General features: G+C 34.1%; 1 protein-coding gene across 5 annotated transcripts; it reads left to right on the top strand.

Moving 5' to 3' along the window:
• Positions 1 to 2,362: 2,362 nt before the first annotated feature.
• Positions 2,363 to 5,831, top strand: LOC114384953 (protein DETOXIFICATION 9-like). Of its 5 annotated transcripts, XM_028344818.1 has the most exons (8): positions 2,363 to 2,727; positions 3,679 to 4,223; positions 4,307 to 4,393; positions 4,662 to 4,718; positions 4,818 to 4,867; positions 5,033 to 5,056; positions 5,149 to 5,354; positions 5,547 to 5,831. In XM_028344818.1, exons 1-8 carry the CDS (start codon positions 2,476 to 2,478, stop codon positions 5,607 to 5,609), a joined length of 1,284 nt encoding a protein of 427 aa, XP_028200619.1. In that variant the 5' UTR covers positions 2,363 to 2,475; the 3' UTR covers positions 5,610 to 5,831. The 5 variants fall into 5 exon arrangements, with proteins under 5 accessions (XP_028200619.1, XP_028200646.1, XP_028200628.1 ...); XM_028344845.1 differs by having other exon boundaries at positions 2,364 to 2,727; positions 3,679 to 3,955; positions 4,652 to 4,718; positions 4,818 to 5,056; XM_028344827.1 differs by lacking the exon at positions 5,033 to 5,056 and having other exon boundaries at positions 2,364 to 2,727.
• The last annotated feature ends 11,821 nt before the right edge of the window (positions 5,832 to 17,652 follow it).

Here is a 17,652-nt window from a genome sequence, read left to right as displayed (position 1 = left end):
CTTCTATTTCTTTGTTGCACATATTTTGTTTCTACATATTGATTGCTAATCTGTTCGAGTCAAAGGGCTTAGCATTCACAATATGATAGTAATATGACTAACATTTTAGAGAAGATATTTAATCATTAGAGAGAATATTGTATTTGGATTGTCTTAGGCCGATAGTCATATACGCATTTGATTTTAATATATTTTTTGTTATTATAATTTTTTTTTATTATGGTTTTGGTCCTTATACTTTAAAGTTTGATAGCTTAATTTTTTTTTTGTCATATATACCATTGAATTGGTTTCGTGCAAGTTTAAAACTTAATATATTCTGCCTTCATACCTTTCTATAAAACAAAATAAACATGAAAAAAAATAAACAATATCGATTTTTAAAAAATATCTTAGAAAGAATATATTTTGAGATGGTTTTTTAAAAAATAATATTTAAATCCTCACATTTTTTTAACAAAAAATAATGTATTTTAAGACGATTTCTAAAAAAAACTTTTTAAGATGAATTAAAAATTATCGTGAAAAGTTAACATTTTTAAGATGGCGGATTAATTTAAAGACGGTTGAAAATGTTGTGGAAGTGTGTAAATAATTGTTTTTGAAAGATTTTTTGTAGTAGTGTTTATATTCTAAATTTTTTATTAACCTATATTGCACTATTTCAATGTGTTTATAAGTTCTAACATGATCAAGCGTGATTACGAATTGCAACTGAATGAGTTGTCGCGGAAAGCAGATAAGAGTTGAAATCCTAAGTAAAATAATTTGTTGTGTTTTTTTCATGTCTTGCATGCGTGCAAATCGGTTCACTAAATTATATCACACACAACTGATATGCGTGGTTACATTTGTTAACTATATTAGTTAGGTAGTCCGCATCTTTACTATAATCTTAATTAATACCTCGCTGTTAAAGAATTCATCTGAAACTATATGTCGATTAAAGGTATATATTTTTTGTGAAAAGAAATCTCTCATTGATTTAACAAATATATTTTATTTAAAAAAAGGAAAGATAATCCTCTTTAAAGAAGTGATTGCTCGATCGGTACATCGGAGGCATGCATAACAGCGACATTGACCATTTGACCTCATATCAGGAGCTTAATTTTGATTGCTATGCATGCAGCTAAAGAAGCTATAAGATGTAGGCTGGGTTGTTTTTGCCAACCTTTTTCTAACATGACAAAGTGACAAGAAAACAGAAATCACAGCATGCACCACATGACATGTAAAATTAATGTAAATATTTTGCTAATGTCAAAAGGTCTAGAGTGCAATGCCGCTCCATCTCTCCGTGAATAAAACAGACGATTTCAATTCCAGAAGAGTCACGAACTTGTTTTTGTTTATTTCACAACCAAGGGAATATGGTAAGAAATATATATATATATATATATATATATATATATATATATATATATATATATATATATAAGGTTTAGTTAATTATTTTATTGTAAAAATTATAATTTTATCATATAGGTTGTAGATTTTAGTCATTACTAAAGTAAATGTAAGTGTTTTTTAAGTTAGAGGTTTCGCTTGTTTTAAAGTGAGATGTCATCCTTTTTTTTTTATATAATTTTGCTAAAAAAATTACTTTATTTTGCTTTGTTTTCTATATTTTTATTAAAAAAAAATTGGAACAGGCAATGGAATAAAATAAGGAATCCTATAACCATGATTAATTAATACTTAAAACAAAGGAAAAGACTAGCCAACAACCTTCTAATCTTTGTTTTGCATTCTATGGTCTGGCATGTGATTCTCACATGTCATCATCCTAGCTAGCAATAAACTATAAATTGCCGCACTCCATTTTTTCTTTGCCGTTACATTGTTCATTTTGTTATTAACCTTTTTAATTATTTTATTAGAATTTTCCATCTTCACTTCTGCCTAACCTATATATATATATATATATATATATATATATATATATATATTGAGTCATTTTCAGTAGAATTTTATTATTTATATATATATTTTTATAATATTTTCCTCTTTATATATTATTAATTTTTATCTTGTTAATCATCTTATTTACATTTATATTCATTTATTTTCTGTTTATTTTAAAAAAATTATGTAGATACAATTTTTACCAAGTCAAACTAGAGTTTAACTAGCTAGAATCAGCAGTATGTATTCTCAATTTAAAGAGATTTAAACATTATTCTATCCAATGATGGTTGCGGAAAAATTAAGAAATACATAAATTTTGTTAAAACTAATTAAAATTACGTGACAAAAATAAAGAAATAAGCAGAAATGTACGTGCAAGGGTAGTTGTCGTCAATTTCTATTTGGATTTGTCTTATGATTTGTTTATTTATGGTGGAAAACTTTACTGCTCCTATAGGAAGAACTTTTTCTTGTGATCTTGTTCTATATAACTCGTGTTGTTGATCATCTTGTTGTCTAACATCTGTTTCATGAACGTTGCTTTGCATAGAAAAACTGAGAGAGATGATGGGTAAGGAGGAAGCAACACCGCTTCTAAGAAAGAGTGAGGTGGCACCATTAGAGGATGATGATGCATTTTGTGTAGAGCTTAAAAGGGTAGGCTCCATGGCAGCTCCAATGGTGGCTGCGAATATGTGTCAGTACCTTCTACAAGTTGTGTCACTGATGATGGTGGGACATCTTGGTGTACTTGTCTCCTTCTCTGGGGTTGCAATTGCCACTTCTTTTGCTGAAGTTACAGGCTTTTGTGTTCTTGTAAAGTCTTCTTTCATCTCCTCACTTTTTTTGTTCCATGCACCTGCCTGTATTTGCTTTAGTCCACTTTCTGGTTCTTTAATTAGGAAACTTTCTCTGATTGATTCGGTTATTTAGTTAGTACATAGCACTAACATTCCTGAAGCCAAATATGACTTGCGAAAATTATGATAAAAGACCGTATATTTTGATCGTTAGTTGGTTCACTTTGATTTATCTATTAATGTTGTTAGTTAGTATGCATAAAGTTTCACTTGGAATTAGTACATGGACACTTCATGAAAGCCTTTCAAAGCATATTAAAAGAAAATTTTGATACTTCTTAGTTAACAGGTGCAGGTGATCATGTGATTACTGAGATGATCTAGGATATTGTTTTCCTTGTTTTGAAGATAGGATCCTTTATTCTTCTTCTTCTTTTTTTTTTTTTGAAACAAGTAAATAGTCTATGTGTGTAAAGGATTTTTAAATTGTGATTCAATCACAAGCCGCCATGGTAAATTTGTTAACTTTACAATAAATATCTTAAAAGTCAATCCATAGGATTGAGACACTGGTGTAAGGTTCCAGTGCTGTATTCATGAAACGATCTATTTAGCAAAAGAACCAATGTTCAATTCAATTCCTTCCGTGTGTAAAATTTCCTTAAGCCAACAGTAACCATGCACTAAAGGTGTGATTAATCTTTGGCTCAGAAGGTTAGGGGACATCCCGCCATCTATGATCTAGCACAAAAAAAAAATATTTTTGTTTGGTTTAGCTGATGAAACTTCCTCTTAGTCCAATGTCAAACTTTTGATACAGGATATGCACTAAAGAGTTGAATTGAAAGTACCTTTTATTTAAATTTTTAGTTTAGCTTAAATCACTTTAAATTTGCTTGTACAGTTCTAAATTAATCTCCACCCTGAATTCTTGTTGACTCTGAGTAGATTGCTAAATGGCTTGCAGATGGGAATGGCTGGTGCATTGGAAACTTTATGTGGCCAAACCTATGGTGCAGAAGAATTTTCAGAGATTGGAAACTACACTTTTTGTGCAATTGTGACTTTGCTTTTGGTTTGTCTCCCCATATCTATGCTGTGGATATTCGTGGATAAAATACTATTGTTGTTTGGTCAAGACCCTGAAATTTCTCATGTAGCTCATGAGTACTGCATATACTCCATCCCTGCATTGTATGGCTTTGCTGTTCTTCAATGTCAGATTCGCTACTTCCAGACTCAGAGTATGATCTTTCCCATGGTTTTCAGCTCAATTGCGGTTCTGTGTTTGCATGTTCCTATTTGTTGGGCTTTGGTATTCAAATTAGCCCTAGGACATGTTGGAGCAGCATATGCTATTGGAATTTCATATTGGTTAAATGTCATTGGGCTTGGAATTTATATGAATTTTTCTCCAGCATGTGAGAAAACCAAAATTGTGTTTTCTTTTAATGCTTTATTAAGCATTCCAGAGTTCTGCCAATTTGCTATTCCTTCTGGACTGATGTTTTGGTAATGTATTATGACATTGCACAATTGTTTTTTCAGTTTAGTCATCTCCTAATTGATTTTCTTAATTGTTTCATTGTTCATAGTTTTGAAATGTGGTCGTTTGAGCTACTTACATTATTTGCTGGGCTTTTACCTAATCCACAACTTCAAACCTCAGTTCTTTCTGTCTGGTGAGAGGATTAATTTTTATTAATTATTGAAGAGTAGGGCTGACAACACACTTTATACTATTTGATTAAAATTTATTAGAAATTATAAAATCATGAATGAAAGCTCATTACATAAGTAGTGGGACCTATATAAATTTATGATTTTTAATAAATTTTGACCAATAATAAAGACTATGTTTAAAATAATGTTAGAAAGTATGTTGCTAGCATTTCTCATTATTGAAATAATTTGTGAGGGGTTTTTCTAACATGTTTCAGACTTTTTCAGCCTTAACACAACCACATTGCACTACATCATTCCATATGCTGTTGGAGCTTCTGCAAGGTTTGGTCCAAATTTGTTTCTTCATTTCTATACACAGGATCAATGGCACTGTAGAATTGTCTACTGATAAATCATGATCTTATGAATTTCGCTTTGCAGTACTCGCATTTCGAATGAATTAGGAGCAGGGAATCCAAAGGCAGCTCAAGGTATTGTTCGTGTTATTGTGATTATTGGAATTGTTGATGGGGTTATTGTCAGCATTTTCTTCGTTTGTTGTAGGCATATATTAGGATATGCTTATAGCAACGACAAGGAAGTTGTAGATTATGTTTCAGATATTGTTCCCATTCTTTGTGGGTCTTTTACTGCAGATAGTCTAATAGGAGCTCTTTCTGGTGAGTTTTTATTTGCTGAAATAGTCTATGTTATTCTAGCATCATTAATTGAGCACAAATATTAGCAATAAAATGGATATTCATATGTGCAGGGATTGCAAGAGGTGGAGGATTTCAGCAAATAGGAGCTTATGTGAACCTTGGAGCCTATTATCTTGTGGGAGTTCCTTTAGCATTCTTATTGGGTTTTGTCCTACATTTCAATGCCAAGGGACTATGGATGGGAAGTCTTACAGGATCTGTTCTACAAGTGATTATTCTGACTGTTGTAACAGTGTTAACAGATTGGCAGAAAGAGGTTGGTTTTTACTTTTTTAACAGTGTAACAGTTTTAACTTCTCCATTGTTAATAATTGCACGTGTCATTTGTTTTTTTGCTTTCCTTCTAGTTTTGAGCCCTTTTTGTTGCCTTTGCTTGATGAATCCAATGGATAACAATTGACTGTTAATTAAAGTGGCTCTAAATGATTGTATTTTGTGGTTACTGCAGGCAACAAAAGCAAGGGTGAGAATAGTTGAGAAGTCAATTAAAGCTCATAATGGTTCAGTCTGAAATTTTAAATTTTGCAATTATAGTAGAAGAATAAAAGAGTGGAAGAAAAAGGAAGTAATGACTAATTTTCTGTCAGATTCTGGTTTTGCTATTATTTCTATTTTGGTGAAGTAAACAGATAAAAGTTATTATGTCTATGTATAATGTTGTGGAATGCAAAGTGGTGGGAGCCTCTATGGTTTTGCAGATTCAATGCAATTTAATAGTATCGAGGTGGAAGAAGATGCATGTTTTATAGTCTTGAGTTACAACTTACAACCAAATAAGCTTTGGAAGTAAACGTCTAGGGTGGAGAAGTGACTTAAGTAGTTCATGATGGTCAAATTAACGTGCGTCGTTAGATATAATATTATATAATTCAATGGTTATGATGATTGACTTCTTACCATCTGTATATAATGCAGGATAATTTCTACTATAATTTGTAATTAAATTGCAAATTAGTTGATAATAAGAACCTGAGGGAGTTAGTTAGTAGTGTCACGTGTCATTAGGTAGTTAATAATTCTGTTAGGTTTCCCAATTGGGAAGTTTGTTAGGAGGTAGTTAGTAACAACTTGCTATATATATAGCAAGTAGTAAGTTGTTGTGAAGACTCATTCTTATGTTTGGAAAATCACAATATCCTTGTAATCCTCTGCATTCTTCATCAATAATATCATAATCTTCTTGGTTAGGATTCTCTTCTTCATTTCATTTCTAGTTCTTCAATTTGATCCAAAATCCTAGTATTATATCAATTGGTATCAGCTTGGCACCTTCCAGATTCATCTCGAAATGGTAGAAAACACCAGAAACCAGTCTCTTCTTTGTGAAGCAGAAGAACGTTTGAGCTCGAAGCTGGATGAGAGGTTCTTGCAGCTTGCGGGTTCGTTATGGCAAACGCTATGTGAAGACATGGATGAACTTCTACAACAACAGGCAATGGGGCATTCTCCTTCTTCCAGCGCGGGAATTGCGGCACCCGGGTGAGAAATCTTCTACCTATTCTTGTTATAAATGTCTTGCAAGACTGGATTTCCCTAGGTTTAACGATGGGATTAAGAATTGGTTGGTTCAGTGTGAGACTTTTTTTTGGTGGATAATACTCTAGAAGATTTCAAAGTTAAGTTGGTTGTGGTACATTTTGAGGGAAAAGCATTGCAATGGCACAGTGCTTATGTAAGAACAGTGAGATTCAGAAATTTGCCTTCTTGGAAGGATTATTTCCAAATTTGATTGGATAGATTTGGTGAAGTCTATGAGGATCCTATGGGTGAGCTGATGAGGTTAAGGCAGAAAGGATCCGTGATTAAATTTCATGAACAATTTGATGCAATTGTATCAAGAGTTGAGCTGGCACATCAATTGAGTTGTTTCTTGGGAGGTCTCAAACAGGATGTGCAAATGATGGTGAGGATGTTCCAGCCATATTCAATTCGGAAGGCTTTTTCTTTAGCCAAAATGTATGAATCTGCTATTACTGCTAACCCCCAACAAAAATTATTTTCTAAATCAGCTAAGACCAGTCACTTCTCGAAACCACCCTTGTTGCCTACACCCCCTAACCTTGCTGAAACAGCCCAAAACACAAAGTACAAGAAATCTTATCTCTACCTATATGAGTGAAAGAAGAGCAAAGGGGTTGTGCTATTTCTGTGATGAGCCCTTTACACCAGAGCATAGTTTGACACATAAGAAATTGCATATACATGTTATGGAGGTTGATGATAATTCAGATTCAGAAGGGAAAGATGTTGTGAGTGAGGAGTTGGTTGTCTCTTCAGCTAGTGAACCACTATTATCAGTAAATGCTCTAACTGGAACTACTAGTTTCAGAACAATTCGAGTCACTGGTTATTACAGAAAAAAAACCCCTTCATATCCTCATTGATAGTGGTAGTACACATAACTTCTTGGATGCACATGTGGCCATGAAATTAGGATGTAGAACTGAGGTGATTCCCTCTTTAAATGTAGTTGTGGCTGATGGAAATAAGGTACAGATTTCGAATGTGGTTAAGAGTTTTACATGGGTGATTTAGAATACCAATTTCTCATCTGATATAATGTTGCTGCCCCTAGGCTATTGTGATTTGGTGCTTGGGGTGAAGTGGTTGGTAACTTTGGGTGACATTACTTGGAACTTTGATAAGCTGACTATGGAGTTTGTTACGCAAGGAAGGAGACATGTGCTGAGAGGGGCTTCTAATGCTAAGCTGAAAATAGTGAAGAAGCAATAATTGCATAAGACACTTTCTTTTGGTGTGCATATTTCTATGCTGCAGTTGTGTGAGGGAGAATAAGACTTATTGTTGAATTCACTTACTACTCATGCACCTGCATCTGCCATGCCTACTAGTGTTGCAAAATTGCTATGCAGTTTTGATGATATTTTCCAGGAACCTACCAATCTACCTCCTGTTAGGCCTGTGATCACAATATTCCTCTAGTCTCAGGCGTTGTTCCTGTAAATAAAAGACCATATCGATATGCTAAACACCAAAAAGACATCATTGATGGTCTGCTTAAGGAGTATCTACACTCAGGCATAATACAAAACAATAGTAGTCCCTATTCTAGCCCAGTTGTATTGGTGGGGGAAAAAGATGGCAGCTGGAGGCTTTGTGTGGATTATAGGGAGTTGAATAAGGCTACAATGAAGAATAGATTCCCAATCCCTCTTGTGGATGATCTTCTAGATGCGTTGCATGGTTCCAAGTGGTTCTCTAAGATCTGGCTACAATCAGGTGAGAATGGATGAAAATGATGTGCACAAAACAACATTTAAGACTCATGCAAGTCACTTTGAATACTTGGTTATGCCCTTTGGTTTAACAAATGCACCAGCTACATTTCAAGGTCTTATGAATGTTGTGTTTCAAGAATATTTGAGGAAGTTTCTACTAGTATTTTTTTATGATATTCTGATCTATAGTAAGTCATTAGAAGACCATGTGTCTCACTTACATACTGTCTTTTCTATAATGAGGTCTAATTCATTGTTTGCAAAAAGGTCTAAATGCTACTTTGCTGTAGCTAGAGTGGAATATTTTGGTCATTTCATTTCAGGTGAGGGTGTTGCCACTGATCCAGCAAAAGTTGAAGCAGTTAAAGAGTGGCCTCTGCCCCAATATCTTTGAAGGAGCTAAGGGGATTTCTTGGGCTTGCAGGGTTCTATAAAAGTTTGTGTTTCGATATGGGAGTGTGGCAAAGCCCCTTAATGACATGCTTAAGAAGGATAACTTCTGCTGGACTCAAGAAGCTAAGTTAGCCTTCCAGAAATTGAAGGATCTATTAGTCTCAACACATGTCCTTGCTCTACCTAATTTTGATAAGGAATTTGTAGTAGAAGCAGATGCCTCAAGTACAGGTATTGGAGCTGTCTTGATGCAGGACAATCATCCCATAGCCTTCATCAGTAGGAGCTTGAATGTGCAGCAATGGTCCTTATCCACTTATGAGAAGGGGTTGCTAGCTGTTGTATTTGCAGTGCAAAAGTGGAGACATTATTTGTTACCTAAGAAGTTTGTAATCAAAACCGATCATAGGAGCCTAAAGTATATTTTGGATCAAAGGTTAGCTACAACATTCCAGTAGAAATGGTTAGTAAAACTCATGGAATTTGATTTTTGCATAGAATACAAGCAGGGTCAAGAAAATTTGGTGGTTGATGCATTGTCGCGAGGAAGTTTAGTTGAGTGTAATGTTGTTTTTGTGGTTCAACTTGAATCAGATATGCTCACTAGAATTAAAGCTTCTTGGAAATCTGATCTAGATGTTCAAAAGCTAATTTCTGAGTTGCAAAGTGATTCCAACTCCCATAAACACTTCTCCTGGGTAAGGGGGAATTGAGGAGGAAATGAAGGTTAGTAAGTTGGTAAAGATTTGGAATTAAGGAAAGATATTTTGAAGTGGTTACATTCTTCAGCTTGTGGAGGCCACTCTAGTAGAGATGCAACCTTGAAAAGGGTCAAGGCAGTTGTCTTTTGGAAAGGAATATCCATGGATGTTAAGTTGTTCATTCATCAGTGCATTACTTGTCAAAGGTGCAAATATGACTCTGCTGCATATCCTGGACTGCTGCAACCTTTACCTATACCTGAGCATGTATGGCAACACATTACAATGGATTTCATTGAGGTACTTCCTGACTTAAGGGGTAAACAAGTTATTTTTGTGGTGGTGGATAGACTTAGTAAGGTTGTACACTTCATGGCTCTCCATCATCCTTATTCTGTTGCTGATGTAGTTCAATGTTTCATGGACAATGTCTTTAAACTGCATGGGTTTCCTGACTCTATTACAAGTGACCGGGATCCTATCTTTGTTAGTCGGTTTTGGCAAGAGTTTATGGCTTACCAAGGCATGCAAGTCCAGCTGTCTACTGCCTATCACCCACAAACAGATAGGCAGTCTGAAGTGGTTAATAGGTGCTTGGAAACTTACTTGAGATGTATGTGTTATGACAATCCTAAACAATGGTCTAAGTGGCTTCCCTTAGCTGAGTGGTGGTACAACACAGCCTACCACAGTTCAATTAAAGCCAACCCCTATGAAATAGTGTATGGACAAGCTCCACCTGCCTACCTTCCCTATCTGCCTGGTGAATCTAAGGTTGAATTGGTTGATAGAAGTTTGTAGAAGAGGGAGGAGATGCTTAAATTGGTGAAGTTTCACATGAGAAGGGCTCAAGATAGGATGAAACAACTAGCATATAAGCATAGATCTGACCGGAAGTTGCAGATTGGAGATTTGGTTTATGTAAAGCTACATCCCTATAGACAGGTCTCTATAGCTTTCAGAAGCAATGCTAAATTGACCCCTAAATACTATGGTCCTTATCCTGTTTTGGATCAGATTGGTGTAGTGGCTTACAAAGTTCAACTTTCGCCTAATTCTTTGATCCACAATGTGTTCCATATCTCCCAACTCAAGAAGTTTATAGGGGAGACATCAACATTTGTTAATTGTCCAAATACTGATGAAGAAATCAGTCACAAGGAGCCTGAGGTTATACTCGATAGGATGACAGTAAAAAGAGGCACCAAGGCGGTGACAAAAGGTACTCATCAAGTGGAAACATCAGCTTCCAGAGGATGCCACATGGAAATTTTACTATGATCTAAAGAAAAAGTTTTTAGAATTCAATCCTTGAGGTCAAGGATTTGCTTGAGAGGGAGGAATTGATGCAGGATCATTACTATAATCTATAATTAGATTGCAGATTAGTTGATAATAGGAGGCTGAGGGAGTTAGTTAGTAGTGCCACATGTCATTAGGTAGCTAATTCTGTTAGGTTTTCCAATTGGGAAGTTTGTTAGGAGGTAGTTAGTAACAATTTGCTATATATATAGTAAGTTGTTGTGAAGGCTCATTTTTACGTTTGGAAAATCCCAATATTCTTGTAATCCTCTGCATTCTTCGTCAATAATATCAGAATCTCTTCTTGTTTGGGATTCTCTTCTTCATTTCTAGTTCTTCGATTTGATCCAAAATTCTAGTACTATGTCAGTATATCTTTTTTATAATTAATATTTTATTAAATTGATAAAATTATTTTCCTGTTTTATTCCATGGTGTTGGGGTGTTCCTGTTTCGATTGAAGTTGCGACAACAACTTTGACCTTGTTACACCTCGGCTTCCACGAATTGACAACCGTTTCACCTTCTCCTTCCCTTGATCCACCACCTCCAATGGTGGCACATCATATGAGACAACAAAAACATAAGTTCTCTCGCTGGTTTAAGACAATTAACCAAAATAATTTGTGTGGGATTGAGAACTATGGGTTTGGGTTTGGGTTTGTTGTTCACATAATTGATTTCAAAGGTGTCCCAAAGTGGGAGAAGGAATCAGAGGTCTTTTCTAATGTCAATTTCAATATTTCGTTATAGCAATACCCTTTCAACCATTACGGTAGTTCACTAATAATCATGACTAAAAAGTTGTTACAAAATATTGGCAAAAACACCAAATGGGGGCACTTTTACAAATTATTTACCAAATATGGGCTCTTTTGCAATTATTTACCTGGAGGGTCTATTTTTTTTATTACAAAGCGCCCCCAGACAGGCGCCTCCGCTGTGCACGCGACACGTGGCACAGCAGGTAGCGCCCCTGACGCGGGCGCGTCTGGTAACGCCCAGGGGTCTGGCGCCACTGCTGCAGGCGCTACAGCTAGCGCAGGGCAGCCAGGTGCCTGCCCCCCACACCCCCCAGCCTCTTCCCATACCCCCCAGTCTCTTCTTGTCACACCCCCATTCTCTTCTTCTCACACCCCCAGCCTCTTCCCACACCCCCCACCCCAAAATTGTATATTTTTTAATTTGTTTATCAAAAATTTAAATTTTGTTTCATTTTTGTTATTAGTATTATTTGTTATTTTTTTATATTCCCACACCCCCCACCCCAAAATTTCAATAAGATTATTTTTATACACTCTAAATTGTATATTTTTTAATTTTTTTATAAAAAATTAAATTTTTTTTTATTTTTATTATTAGTATTATTTGTTATTTTTTTATATTCCCACATCCTCCACCCCAAAATTTCAATAAGATTATTTTTTATACACTCTAAATTGTATATTTTTTAATTTGTTTATTATTTGTTTATCAAAAATTAAAATTTTTTTCATTTTTATTATTAGTATTATTTGTTATTTTTTTATATTTTATTATTATCTCTTTTTGAAGTATATATAAGTAAATTTTCAATAAAATACGTTTTCACCTAAAATACATTTTGAAATCCTAAAATGTTTTAAAATGCTTTTTGATTTTGTCATTAAATTACGTTAGAGATCACTTTTGGTTTATGTGTCATTAACATTATGGTTATTTATTTTTATTTATTTTAAAAGCATTGCACAATAATATTGAAATGTTGAAGTGACAATAATATAAATTAACATGAAAAAAAATCATACAAAGTACATGACAATATGAAACACATGGAAAAAAATAATACAAAGTACATGAAAATGTTAAACCATGCGGAAAAAATGTAAACTCATTATTAATCAATCATCACTATGTCTGTGATGCCGCGACGAAGTCCCACATGGCCGGTCCCAATTTCTAGCTACCCTATTAGGATTTCTTCTTCTACGATTAGCCCTTTCATCCACTTGGTCAGCCTCGGCAGAGAAATCATGACGTAAATCGACCCCTAATAAGTCGTCCATGTCGGGTATATCTCCAGGTACATTCCATGGACCAGCAAGTGGGGCATTTGGGGTCGATACTTGACCACTTTGGGTAAATGAAGGAGTTCCCGTTGAAGGAGGAGAGGACCCAAATATGCCTGCAAAACTATACCCTGGTTGAAAATCATGTGAGTATGAATACATCGGCGACATCTGAGATGGTTCTTGGGTGAATGCCGGCGGTGTGTAATACATTCCATGTTGTCGTTCTGGCATCGGAGGCAAACTATACGTTGCTGCATCAACAGTTTCCTGATGTCGCGCTAAGCCTCGAGTCTCCACACTTTGCTGTAGTATATTAAACTGTTGATGTTCAAATTGTGGCTAAGAAGGGGGAGCATCTTCATGTGCCAAGTATCCTATCCTCTTCCTCAGACAAAAGAGTGATCTTCTCGATACATGGCAGTAAATTGTCAAAAGTACAAACCCTTCTCTCAACCAGCGACACCATAAAATGTAGTGTTTCAGCGATTTGACCCTGCATAGAAAATAAATGAATAGTTATTAAAATAATCTTCAATAAGCGCAACATTCTTTTCAAAATTATAATGGACAATGTATACCAATAGTCCTCTTCTTGCATGTTTTGGGTCAACATAAACTTTTGTTTTACGCCTGTACCACCTCATATATTCAGAGTTCAGACTAAGGGTCCCTGTTTGTGGCGGCGTTTGCTCTACTCTCCTTTCATAGCGACTATTCCATTCATTAAGCGCGCGTTGCATTAGTCGCATCCAATTTTTTCCTTCCTTTCCCTTTAATGTCAAGTCATGTATGTTGTTGGGTTGCATTACTGGTCTCGGAATAGGTTGTTGCATTCTAAATTGTCTCATGACTCTATCCGGCTGGTGCCATTCCACTTTTTGAAAACAAATAAGTGGTATGATACATGTCCATAATACAAACCCAAAAAAACAAACTTGACTCAAATTCATTTCCACATGTCCAGCATAAGGAACCCATACAAACTGCATATAAAAGTTAAATTTAATAAATTAATTAAGAAATACAACATCATTTAATAAACAAACATCAAAATTGTTACCTCGTCGCGTTTCATGACATCTAATTTACGACGAAACTCAATTAAATTGTCATTGCCTATGTGATGTAATTCACCTCCCAACCATCTTCACAAAAAATTAAATAACAAAATAAAATGTTACATAGAATAATGATTAACATCAACCAAACATGTTTATTAATAATGAATTCAAAATAGTAAAGGAAAGTATACCTGTAACCAAGTGGCGCGTTTTGTTGTTGTGGAGGAATAACTGAGGGGGCTAACGTTGGGCATCGTTCGCATGCCCATAATTGAAAGAGAGTGAAACTGCCTATTGATTTAGTATTATAGTCTGTTGTGATGCACATCTCTCTATAAAGGTTACCCAAAACAGCAACTCCCCATGCATAACTGCTGCATTCTCTAAGGTCTCTCAGAAACTGCAAATATTTCAAATGCACCCGTTTGCTACTTTTGTCAACAAACATTACCCCTCCTATGAATCGTAAGATCCAAGCACGAACAAATCTTTCAAGGCCTTCTTGGTTACCTGTAAAATCATGAATATTTGCAAAATGAGAAGACAACCAACTCAATTTAATTGAGTTCCCATCAATTGCAGCATCGTCAGGCATGACACCCAATAATTCATGAAACAACTCAAACCAGTCAATATTTGTATTTCCAATTAAAGGTCTTCCATCCACAGGAATACCAAGTAGCACAGAAACATCTTGAAGTGTAATAGTTGCCTCCCCATACTTCAAATGAAATGTATGCGTTTCTGGCCTCCACCTTTCAATAAAAGCATTAACCAATGCTCCATTCACTTTCAACTGCGCCAATTTCATTATCGGGTACAAACCCGAAATTTGTAATAAAGGAATAATTTCTTCGGGCGGTGCTTCTCTATGATTGTACAGTGGTGTGGCTCGTTAGATTTTTAACGTCCTATCATTAGCACCATTCCAAATATGTTGGGATATATGATTTTTTTGCATCCACAATAAATCATCTTCTAATGGTCCAGATGTCACGTCATAATGATGAGAAGATGACGAACTAGCCATATTAAAACTCCTGTATAGAAAGAAAAAAAAATTAATAGTCACACATATCATAAATAATAAATAAAGTCAAGTACGTACGCGTAATTTAAATTTTAGAAACGAACACGTAATTTAAATTTTAGAAACAAACACGTAATTTAAATTTTCTTCACATTGAGGAATTTTTTTACTTAATTTTCAGAAAATATATATATATTTTTTCTCCATTTCAGCAATTTCAAAAAAACACACACACACACACACACACACACACACACACACACACACACACACACACACACACACACACACACACACACACACACACACACACACACACACACACACACACACACACACACACACACACACACACACACACACACACACACACACACACACACACACACACACACACACACACACACACATATATATATATATATATATATATATATATATATATATATATATATATATAATAAAAAATAATTTCTACACATTGAGGAATTTTTTTTCTTCATTTTCAGAAAATATATATATATTTTTTGTCAATTTCAACAATTTCAATAAACATATATATATATATATATATATATATATATATATATAATAAAAAATAATTTCTTCACATTGAGGAATTTTTTTTCTTCATTTTCAGAAAATATATATATATTTTTTGTCAATTTCAGTAATTTCAATAAACATATATATTTATATATATATATATAATAATAATAATAATAAATAATTTCTTCACGTTGAGGAATTTTTTTTCTCAACTTTCAAAAAATATACATATTTTTTTTGTCAATTTCAGCAATTTCAATAAACATATATATATATATATATATATATATATATATATATATATATATATATATAATAAAAAATAATTTCTTCACATTGAGGAATTTTTTTTCTCAACTTTCAAAAAAAATATATATTTTTTCCTCAATTTCACCAATTTCAGAATATATATATATATATATATGTGTGTGTGTGTATATATATATATATATATATATATATATATATATATATATATATATATATATATATATATCTTTCTTTTTTAAATACGTCTAATAACAATATTACAGTAATATTATTATGAATCTTAATTAAATTTATATTCTAAAAATTAAACAACCGTAACAAAAATAAACAATTTGTTATATAATTAAAAAAAAATAACTAAAATAATAAACAAATTAAACTAATAGCAAAAATATATAAAGATAAAGAAAATAAACTTGTTGTGTTGTGAGTTAATACAATTTTCTTGTACACAAGATGACTACCTGCAAAAAAAACATACAAAGGGAGCTTGGGGGAGAAGGAGGGAGTGGGGTGAAGGGGGGGACCAGGAGAGAGTGGGGTGGGGGTGGGGGGGACCGCCCTTTAATGGGCTGGAGGGGGTGGGGGAGAGGGACGCGCCTGGTCCCTAGGCGCCTAGGGTTGCGCCTGCAGCAGGGGCGCCACCAGTCGCGTCCAATCCCAGGGTGCTAGCAGACGCGCCCACGTCAGGGGCACTACCTGCTGCTCTCTCGTGTGCCGTGCCAGCGCCATGTATTGCGTGCACAGCGGAGACGTCTGTCAGGGGGGCGCTTTGTAATAAAATAACAGACCCCCAGATAAATAATTGCAAAAGAGCGCATATTTGATAAATAATTTGTAAAAGTGTCCTCATTTGATGTTTTTACCCAAAATATTAGTTTATTTTAATTAAGTAAGTTTTCAATGAAGCAACTTTGGAATTGACATGGAGGGGAGGTTAGAGTCTCTTTAAGGAAGGTGAGAGAGAGCAAAAGATAAAGACAAAAGGAAAAAGGAAAAGAGAGGAAAAAAAAGGAAGAGACGTTGCCTCGGAAATCACTTCCAACAATGACATGCGTCAAAGATCGATGGCATGAGATGGAACATGGAGGCATGCGTGATAGAGGGCCTATAAAATAATTTTAATAAGTAAAAATTAGATAATAGATTCTAGGTAATGCAACAAAAACTATTGTTTCGGAGTTAACATTGAGGGCATAAAGGTCACAATACAATTTTTTATTAAAGTTATATTCGTCAACATATGTATTTTTTTTTTTAAAATAGGTGACTGGTTAAAAAATTAAAAAACACAAAAACCTATTATAACAGGTTGCAAAACACTAAGTCACTTCTCCACTCTAGAAGTCGTCTTGGAAGTAATGGTAACTATAATGAGGCATTCAATGCGTTGGGCGTATGTTTTATGTTTGACAGAGGGTGGGTGAACTATTGTTTTGCATTTTTTTTTTAGCTTTGGTTATTACAAATACAAATCTTTGTGACATATTTGGAGTGATCACATAAAAAAACAATGGATAACATTTTAAACTACAAGATAAATATCTACACTTAGATTGGAAAAAAAATTTAGAATAAATACTCATTTGTCCCTAAATATACATAATATTGGCGTTACAGAAATTATAATTTGATAATATAGTTGTTATTCTTTTTATATTTTCAGAATTAAAATTTGAATTTTAACCTGTTGAGAATAAATGTATTAATACTTTATCCATTCATAAATAAAAATAATTATTTATAAAAAAAAGTATTATGTAAAGTAAATTCCCTTTTTCTATGATATATTATTATAAAGAAGTGTATTTTTTAATTCTGAGATGAGAAAGAGTCAGAAAACACTCATAAATAAATAGACAGGAATGAATAGCCTCGAATCTGAGCATTGTCAGTTCTGTGTTGCACCAATCCTCTTGTTTAAATGCACATCGGTGCAGAGAAAAAAAAAATGGAAA

Source organism: Glycine soja, chromosome 2, assembly GCF_004193775.1.
Source record: "Glycine soja cultivar W05 chromosome 2, ASM419377v2, whole genome shotgun sequence".
In the NCBI taxonomy this organism is placed as follows: Eukaryota; Viridiplantae; Streptophyta; class Magnoliopsida; order Fabales; family Fabaceae; genus Glycine; species Glycine soja.
Note: the sequence above shows the minus strand (reverse complement) of the source record. Positions and strands in the feature narration are given on the sequence as shown.

Bases quoted from the DNA above. Each gene is read 5' to 3' on its own strand.
- LOC114384953 (XM_028344810.1), top strand. From the start codon at position 2,476: ATGATGGGTAAGGAGGAAGCAACACCGCTTCTAAGAAAGAGTGAGGTG. The intron at 4,394-4,661 runs GTGAGAGGATTA...AGACTTTTTCAG, and splicing joins ACCTCAGTTCTTTCTGTCTG to CCTTAACACAACCACATTGC. The intron at 5,355-5,546 runs GTTGGTTTTTAC...TGGTTACTGCAG, and splicing joins TAACAGATTGGCAGAAAGAG to GCAACAAAAGCAAGGGTGAG.